The 9,529-nt window shown below is 52.4% G+C and overlaps 1 protein-coding gene across 7 annotated transcripts; it reads left to right on the forward strand.

The window, feature by feature from the left end:
• Nucleotides 1–1,361: 1,361 nt before the first annotated feature.
• Nucleotides 1,362–8,500, forward strand: HAPLN2 (hyaluronan and proteoglycan link protein 2). 7 transcript variants are annotated; one of them, XM_057555939.1, is made up of 7 exons: nt 1,362–1,457; nt 3,557–3,618; nt 6,163–6,274; nt 6,481–6,834; nt 7,032–7,148; nt 7,293–7,475; nt 7,882–8,500. In XM_057555939.1, the coding sequence occupies exons 3-7, from the start codon at nt 6,187–6,189 to the stop codon at nt 8,160–8,162; spliced, it is 1,023 nt and encodes a 340-aa protein (XP_057411922.1). In that variant the 5' UTR covers nt 1,362–1,457; nt 3,557–3,618; nt 6,163–6,186; the 3' UTR covers nt 8,163–8,500. The 7 variants fall into 7 exon arrangements, with proteins under 7 accessions (XP_057411922.1, XP_057411929.1, XP_007171912.1 ...); XM_057555946.1 differs by having other exon boundaries at nt 1,403–1,457; nt 3,560–3,618; XM_007171850.3 differs by lacking the exon at nt 1,362–1,457 and adding an exon at nt 2,889–2,998.
• The last annotated feature ends 1,029 nt before the right edge of the window (nt 8,501–9,529 follow it).

A 9,529-nucleotide genomic window follows, 5' to 3' on the forward strand; every position in this document is an offset into this window, starting at 1 on the left:
GGTCAGGGCTCCACGTGGCATCTTAGGCATGGTGGTGACATCCTCCTGTTCTCCACAGAGATGGAAATAGAGTAAGATGGAAATACAGAGAGGGACACCCTCACTGTTTAGAAAGAGACCCCAGCCCCATGAGAGGCTCCATCTGTTCTTGGAGGGTGTGGCTAGTTCAAGGATGTTCAAGGATGAGGGGGTCTAACGGATCTCAGCTCTTTCCCATCTTGTTCTCCCCTTCTCTAGCAGTTTTCCAATTTGAACTAACCATTATAACAATGAACCTCATACACAGCGTGCTTTTCACCGGGTAGAAGGCTGTTCCATCATCCTCACACCAGCCAGTCCCATTGGGCAGGTGTGGTGCCCATTTGATAATTAGAGAGACTGAAGCTCCAGGAGGTTGCTATAGAGTCTCATAGGAAGTCGGCATCTGGCTGGAACGGGATTCCTGATTCATGGTCCAGTGTTCTTCCCATTAGCCCATGTGGCCTCATACCCCCTCCAGACTGGCAGCCCACCCCACACCCAAGGGCCTGGGTTACATCTTCCCCTTCCTTCCCACCCTTGACTCTGTCTACAGGACAAAGGCTGTTCAGGGTACAGTGAGGCATCCTGAGGGGAAAACATGCCTTTCCACAAGGCTGACTCCCCCAGGCTCTCCCGCCATATGGTCCTGCAGTGCAGCCAGGATGCAGCCCCACAAAAGGCCCGAGCCTGGGTTAGAAGAAAGAGGAGGCCTGGGGGCTCCCAGGGAGGAGGAGAAAGGTGAGACCCAGCAGAGGAAGAGCAAAAGACGGCCCTGCAGCGTCTGCTGGAGACTCTGCGGTGGCCGAGGCAGCTGGGTGTGAACGCAAATTTCATTGGAAGGAGCGGGAAGCCCCCCACTACCCCCCCACCCCAGCACACCTGGCCCTTCCCTGCTATGCGCCCTAAAGTACCATTTTGCCGACTTTTCCAGTCCTTCATGCAACAATCCCGTAGTAAACTGGGCCCATGCTTGCCGTCACCAAAGATCCAGAAAATTAGTCTGCTGAACGTGCCTGGAGGGTGGAGGCTGAGTCTGGGGTGTCAGGGAAAGAGGTGTCAGGACTCCATGCTCCTCCTAGATGATTCCACCTCACCCTGGTTGGTAGGCAGCAGGAGTGGCAAAGGCCTCTCCTCAGAAGATGCCAGAAAAGATGCCAACTCAAGCTTGAGCAGTCTTACCTCATTCCTATCTCGTAGTGTCTTCGGGAAGAACTGAGAATGAACGTGACCTGAGCAGACTAAACAGTTTGGTTATTCACGCTATATTTATTCTTGGTCTGTTCCTTTCTCATTCCATCCTCAAGGGGGTTCTCTTTGCATCTATCGCATAGTTCTAGGCCTTCCTCCCTGCCAAACTCAGCCTTTTACGGATTTATACACCAGAGGCTTCCGAATCGCAACTCAGAAGTGGTCTGGGGAGAAAGGAGCAACGAGGGGTGAGCCTGGGAATCAGGGTGCGACCGGTCAGGCCACGGAGGCTTTATACGCTCCCTCTCCGCGTAAGGCTGTTTGTTTGCATTGGGCGGAAGCCAATCAGATGCGCGGGATCAGGGTGTCCTGGCAGAGGAGACAGGCGGCTATTTGTCTGTTCTCGTTTGTCCTTCTCTCTGGGAGGAAGAGGGAAGGGTTTAGGAAAGGATGGAGCGGACAGGAAAAGACAGTCGATCCAATCCTTAAAGAGCACCGTCGGGGTGGGCTCCATGCTGTCAAATATGGCCCCAGTGAAGACCCTGCAGCTCCGGGGCTGACTCGGAGGGTCGAGGAGAGGAGTGGAAGAGGGATTAGCCGGAAAAGCAGAACGTCCTAGGCTCGACTCAACAACTGCGTTCTGTGTGGTCTTGGACAAGTCACTTTCCCTTCCCTCTGGTAAACGAGGAGGCTAAGGATCCTGAAAGTGGAGGATTTAGTAACGTGAAGCCACTGATGTTGGGTTGCAGAGAGAAAAGAAGGTCAAGAGGCCATTCGAAGCTCGAAACATTTCTAAATGGCTATTTACGGAGGGAGTGCTCCCTTTGCATTGACAGCAAACAAAAAAGAAATGCGCTTATTCTGGATGTTGGAAACGTTCTATATCTTAATCTGGGGCTGGGTAGTTACAGGGTGTGTACACATGTCAAAATTTATTGAGCTGTACCCTTAGGATCTGCACCTTGTTGTATGTAAATTCTATCTCAATAGAAAGGTTTTAAAAATGAGCTTAAACTCCAGTAGGAGTTTAGACTTCCAAAAGAACTTCCTAATAAGAGGGATTTTAGAGAAGTGAATCTTCACTCGGGGAGGTTAAGGATCTCCCTTCTCTTGAGAACTTTAAGATTATCCATCTGCTGAAGGAGGCGATGGGGAACTAGGGAACAAATAAGATGCCCTCTCTTGGAGAGCTTTCCAAAATCCTTCCATCCTCAGAAATTCCCATGTCCTTCCCAGAGACAGCAAAGTCCTCTGTGCTATCTAATTTCCATCTCTCCTATTGCAATGCTGACCACTCACTCTGCTCTCTGTGGAGTTCAGCCATTTCCCCGGCCTTACACAAAATCTCTTTAGAGCCTTGAAGCTTGAATATTGAGGGGGACCTCATTTCAACCTTCTCACCAACCTTCTCTCTCCCTCTCCCCATTTTCTCCTCCTTGGGGATGTCAGTTCCTGTTCTGAGCCCGCCTCCACCCAGGCCCTTTTTCCGGTGGCGTGTGCCAGCCGGTCCTGCATCCCACATCCCCAGCTGTTGACATTTCGTTGCCATTACCCACAGGATAAAGAAAGGGCCCCTGTTATTCAACAATAGGGGAAAAGAAGGAGACAATGGGAAATTGTGCTTCCGATGGGGTGAGGACAGAGAAGGAAAGGACAGACAGATGACAGACAGGGGAGCTGGACAGAAGGGGTCAGGTTTTTTGAAGCAACTGGAGGTCCTGGAAGTCTGATTCCCACCTTGAGAGCCTCTTCCCATAGGCAATGCGCACCCAGGCACCGGAGGGCAGAGGTGAGGGCTTTGCTGGGGGAGGTGGAGTGGTGCTGCGCAGAGTAAGCCCGTATGGAAAAGTGGAGGCAGCTGGAACTTGACACTTATGGATCTTTGAGCCTCATTTGTAGTTCAGTCCATGCCCATCAGTCCAACATCCTTACACCCACCCATTAATCCATCCTTTCTCTGGTCTAAGAGCATCTAGGAGAAACGAGGCACCCCATTCTCCACAATATTCCAGGTAATTATTCCTGGGTTGCCTCCTTTACTCCATCCCTCTTCATGGGTTCCCATGCCTCTTCCTAAGCCGTGTCTTCCCCTGGACCCAGGACAGTGAGTGCCACAGACACAGTGCCCGGTCACAGAGCTGGACCCTAGTCACTTAGCCTGGCTTAGTGGAGTGATGAGTGGGGGAGTTTTTGGTACCTTGACTTCTTTGAACTCAGGACAGAAGCCTTTCCTCAAAGGTGTGAAAGGAGAGACCACGATGATCAGGGGCCCAAGTCCTGGGGCTCTTAGATGCTTGGACCTCCCAGGGGCCCAGGCAACTCCTTCACCTGGAACCTCTTCCTTCAGCAGGACAAAAAGCTGCCAGTCACTTCTCCCTCCATCTCTGTGAAGAGGCCCACTTCTAACAGGTCAGTGTCAAAATATCTTACACAGTACTGTTGATCAGAATGTTTATAAAATAATTATCAGTGAAATAATTTTATTCTATACCTAAAAGTGTCCCATAAAAATTATGAATATTTCTCTTAAATAAAACTTTATAAGTGGGAAAAAAAAGGTGGGGGGAGGCACTGGAGCTGTTGGCCACTCTCTCATTCTCTGTAAGGGGTATGAAGAAGATATGTGTGCGCCTGCTTTGAGAAACAGAAAGACAGATCAGTGACTAAGAGCTTGAACCTCATGTCAAGTCTGGATTCAAGTCCCAGCAAACCCCTCCTCTTACTAGCTGTGTGACCTCACTCAAGTATCCTGACATGTGAGCACCTTTGAGCATATATAAATGGGATCCATAGTTGTTCCTACCCCATAGGATTGCTAAGGGGAGTAAATATAAAAGTGTACATGTAAAGTGCCTAGAGCTGTTTCAGGCACGTTAAACTTTAAACATGTTGGTGCTGGCTGTCATTACTATGGGTCCCTCAATTGGTCTCAGTTCCCACTATCACTGTGCTTACCAGGTTCTCCTGTACAGGAGATGTGTTCTCTCGCTCAGGTCCCTGTCCCAGGTGCTTTCCTTTTTAACCATTGAGAAGTCCTTTCTGCACCTAAACCCTGTCTCTTCTGCTGCATGCTCGGCTCTGGCCTTCATCTGCAAGAAGATGGAGTCCAGCTCCTTAGCTTTCCGACTCCTCCAGTCTTTCCTTCCTCTTGCCAGGTCCCTGCTCTTCTTCCCAGAAGTCCTTAATGGGAGCTCATTCATTAACACACATATTTATTTAGCACCTACTATGTGCCAGAAACTATGCCGGGAGCTGCAGATAACAACTAACACATACATAGCCCTTACTAGATATCAGGACCTATTTAAGCATTTTACATATATTACTTCTTCTAATCCTCACAACTCCTCAGTGAGGTAGGTGTGCTACTATTCACCACATTTTACTGATGAGGAAATTGAGGCAGAGAGAGGTTAAGCAACTTGTTCAAAGTCATGCGATTAGGAAGTGGAGGAATCAGATCTCAGAAAGAATAAAACTAGGTTAAGGGGTCTTTAGTCCAATTTTTTAAAAAATGGCCAAGGTCAGATCATAAACATAAAAAATTTATTTTGCTTTATATTAAACCTTATTGTTTTACTGTTTCAAAATTCAAATTTACTCACAAGAAAGAGTCAGTTTCATATTAGATTTGGTTTAACAAATGCTGCTCCTGCTATTCATTCTTATCACCAAAAAAAAGAGACTATTTGTGACTTAATGATAATATGTTCCAGAAAATTAAAAGTTAATGTCTCTTAGAAACAATACAAACGTTATCAGTAGAAGTGAAGTATACCAAATTTATATATTCAGGAGAATGTGAAACTTATACCATTGATTGTTAAAGGGTTTTAAAAGCTTTTTATTACATTTTGTAACAAAATTCTAGGCTTAGTTGTAAAATCCTGGGTTAACTATCATTTGGAAATTTAAATATACACTACAGTAAACATTTAGAAAATGTTTTTCTAAAATGTTCCATCTAGGTCAATAGACTTGCCTGTAGAAGTCTTTTATAAGGATTAAAAAAAAAATGGCCAAGGTGATAAAGAATAAAGAATAGAATAAAGAAGGGGGGGAAAATCAACTACTGAAATAGACAATTGTGTTTGAAATCATTTTTAATAGTCTTATAATTTTATACTTTATAACTTTATAATTACTGGAAAGCTCACTGACATAGTCTACATATGCATATGTATTACTTTCAGATCCACACTGCTAATTTAGCTGCTAATAGAAATACTTCTAAGAAAAAAAGTCCCCAGTCCAAGGCAGTAGGGGAACCAGAGGAGTAGATCACAGTGCACTACAGCGTGAAGTGGAGGGGAGAGGAAAGGTTTCCCAGAGGAGGTGAGGCCCAAACTGATTGCCTGTAAGAGGAAGGTGAGGGTGAACTTGGACTGTGTTGGAGCCAGAACATGTCTGGAGCACAGTGCAGAGGGCACAGGTGGTGAGGGGTAGGGTAGGGGGGCAATGTTGGAGGTGCTGGGAGAGGCTGGATCACAGAGGGCCTTGGAAGTTGGGTTCGGACACTGGATTTGATCCTCATGGCAATGGGGAGTCACTATTTTAAGCAGGAGAGTGACAAGACCATATTTACTCTGGCTTCAGATGAAGAATGGGTATTGGGAGAGGACAGAGACCACAGCTGGCAATCCAGAAGGCAAGACTTGGAAGTACCACTTGTGCTGAGAATGGATAGGTAGAGGAGGTGCTAAATTAGGACCTGCTGACTGAAGGGATGTGAGAGGGGAGGAGGGATGGGCTCAGGAGGCCTGGCAGGGAGTGGAGTTAGTTACTGCCCCTCCCCCATCACCTTCCTTTTGCTAACAACTTCAGCCCCTTTTTCTGCCCTCATGGCTTCCTGCTCGACGGTCCCCTCTCAGGAATCCCTGATGGGAGATCTACCCTGTTCCCTCCACCCCATTCCCTTAGTCCTAAGGAATGCCCACCCTTTGTGCCCTGCAGACTGTGCTGGGCTGACTCCCCATCATGCAAGGCAGGATCAGTCTCCCCACTCTCTGCCACTTCCTTCTCCCTTGGGCCTTCACCACCTTCCACAGAGCCCTGGGGGACTCAGGTAAGACCTTAGCTCTGCCCAGAATCTGGGGAACAGTGGTGGGGAAAGTGGAAAGGGCAGCTGTTGGAGATACTCTGGGGCTGAGAGTCATTGCTGAGTGAGAAATGGAGGAGAGGGTTGGGGGAGCCTGGGGTACGGGGATCTGGGTAGGCACTTGGGGCATTGAGGGTGAGGGGGTTCCTGCCACTGTGGCCCCCTCTGCTCAGCACCCCACCCTGGCCCCCACTACCTCCTGCCTCCCATCCACGAGGTCGTTCACTCTCGTCGTGGGGCCACGACCACGCTGCCCTGCGTCCTGGGCGCCCCGCCTCCCAGCTACAAGGTGCGCTGGAGCAAAGTGGAGCCGGGGGAACTCCAGGAAACGCCCATCCTCATCACCAACGGACTGCACGCCCGGGGCTACGGGCCCCTGGGGGGGCGTGCCAGGATGCGAAGGGGGCATCGGCTAGACGCCTCTCTGGTCATCGCGGGCGTGCGCCTGGAGGACGAGGGCCGGTACCGCTGTGAGCTCATCAATGGCATCGAGGACGAGAGCGTGGCGCTGACCCTTCGCCTGGAGGGTGAGGCCCTTCGGTTACTGCCCCGCTCCTCTCCAGGGGTGGTTCGGCTGTCTCATCTCAGGCCTCCCAGGGCTCCTCCCCAGCCTCTCCCCCGCCTGCTCCCGGGGCCCCCCCTAGCCCTTCTTCCTAGGCTGCACCGCCCTTCCTTCCCCCGCTCCTTCTGCCGGCCCTCCCCAGGCTGTCTGCCACCCCCCCAGGTGTGGTGTTTCCGTACCAGCCCAGCCGGGGTAGGTACCAGTTCAATTACTACGAGGCGAAGCAGGCGTGCGAGGAGCAAGACGGACGCCTGGCCACCTACGCCCAGCTGTACCAGGGTGAGCGGCCGAACCCGGGCACCGCCCAGGCGCCCTCCGGGCTGTCACGTGGACCCCAGTGGAGGCGAACTCCGGGTCTGGCTCCCGCCTGTGGCGCCTCTAATCGCCCGACCCCCCACCCCACTCCCCGCCATCTCCCCCTAGCGTGGACCGAGGGTCTGGACTGGTGTAACGCGGGCTGGCTGCTCGAGGGTTCCGTGCGCTACCCTGTGCTCACGGCGCGCGCTCCGTGCGGTGGCCCAGGGCGGCCCGGGATCCGCAGCTACGGGCCCCGCGACCGGAAGCGTGACCGCTACGACGCCTTCTGCTTCACCTCTGAGCTCTCAGGTAGGGGGGCGGGGCGAGCCAGCCTCAGCACCGGAGGGGGCGGGGCCTGACCGGCTGCGAAGGAGGAGGATTCAGCCTGTGAATGAGGCGGGGCGGGGCGAGCGGGGCCAGGACCCGGACCTGAAGAATGGGGCGGGGAAGGTAGAAGGCAAGTGGCTTGAGATCCCGGGCCAGCTCCGTGGTCTCTTGAAGGCCTCGCCCCACCGTCACTCCGCCCACCCAGGCTCCAGCCTGTCACCCACAACCTCACCCGCACCCCCAGTCTCGTTACTCCCACTCCTCCTACCCAAGCTCGGACCCACCCGACCACACCTGCCCCCCCGACTCTGCTCCCTGGGAGTCTGAATCCCGCAGCGCCCCGGCTGGCCCTTCTCTGGATCAGTCGGTGACCCGCTTCGGTCCCCAGGCCAAGTGTTCTTCGTGCCGGGGCGGCTGACGCTGTCTGAAGCCCACGCGGCGTGCCGGCGGCGCGGGGCCATGGTGGCCAAGGTCGGGCACCTCTATGCAGCCTGGAAGTTCTCCGGGCTGGACCAATGCGACGGCGGCTGGCTGGCGGATGGCAGCGTGCGCTTCCCCATCACCACGCCTCGGCCGCGCTGCGGGGGCCTCCCGGATCCCGGAGTGCGCAGCTTCGGCTTCCCCAGACCCCAGCAGGCGGCCTACGGGACGTACTGCTACTCCGAATAGGGGCCCACAGCGCCCCCTCCAGCGCGCGCGACAAAGCCTGGGAGTCGTGTCAGGGGTCTCTTGCCGCCCCTTTCCCGCGAGCCTCCCCTTCCATCAGACGAGGAGCAGCCCCTCCTGACCCGCCTTCTCGGCCGAGGGCTGCAGGCCGAGGATCCCGGCTGGCCCGGCGTCGGGGAGGGGAAGTGGTGGCACACCCGGTGGCGGTGCGCGGCTACGACCCTCGGACCCGCGGCGATTCGCGCGCCCCGGCAGACGAGGCAGCCACTGCTGGGTGACGGATGGGGCGTCCCGGGGGCATTAACTGACTTCTATATACAGCAATAAAATAACTCGAGGACTTTTTGTGTCGGGTGAAGCTGTAAGCGCGGCGGCGAGGCGTGGGGGGATGAGGGGGATGACCTTGGACCCAGCGTGCTGACGGCGCGCCTAGGAAGACAGAGTAAGAGCAGAGGCTACTGCCCCTGAGGGGTGAACCTGCAAGAGAGTAGGGATTGCGAGGAGAGGGCACCAAAAGGCCGGAAGAGAGTTGGATTCACCGTGGACGGCCTGGCCACGGATAGGAGCAAATGAATCCAGGGTGGTGTTGTACCAGGCACCACGCGGGGGCGCCACACACTCACTTAAGATTACTCTAGTTCAAATCTTCCAGGAGCGCTCCAAACCCCCAGGCCTAGCCCCTGGGCACCACAGAACAAATACAAGGTGGACCTGAACATATTTCAAAATGTGTTTGTATCCTGCCAGTCTCCCAGAAGGGTTTACATGATTGCTATTAAAGGAAGGAAAGTCATTCCGCTGTTAACAGCTGATGGGAAATTAAGCCCTCAGAAGGAAGAGGAGGTCAACGGACACAGTAAGGTCCTCGCAGGGCTGATACTGCAGGGCGGCTGTGCATTGGGTTTAGCGTTCACCACCATCACGGCCGCCAGGGCAAAAGGGGCAACTGGACCAGGGACATTCTTAACATCTGGCTAAAAGAAACATACCAGAAACTCAAGAGACAAATTCCAATGTCATTAATTCATTTTCCTTAATATATATTATATTCTATATATTTTATTTGTATGTTTGTTTGTTTATTACTGTTCAAGCAATCTAGCTACACCACAAAAAGCCTGGGCTAGAGAATAGTCATGACTGGCGCAAAGGGTATGAACTTTCTAACGGCACTTGATACATGTTGTAAAATTGCTTTCCAAGAGAATTCTTGCAATCATTGTCAAATGAATTCATCCCATGGGACTTTATATAAGGGACAGAAGATAACTGAATGAACATCATCTTCAGTAATCCTCATATAGCAAATGAAATATTTGTGCCAGTTCTTAAGCTTTGGTTTTTTCATCTTGGTCATGGGATAATAAGAT

Source organism: Balaenoptera acutorostrata, chromosome 1, assembly GCF_949987535.1.
Source record: "Balaenoptera acutorostrata chromosome 1, mBalAcu1.1, whole genome shotgun sequence".
Taxonomy (NCBI): domain Eukaryota; kingdom Metazoa; phylum Chordata; class Mammalia; order Artiodactyla; family Balaenopteridae; genus Balaenoptera; species Balaenoptera acutorostrata.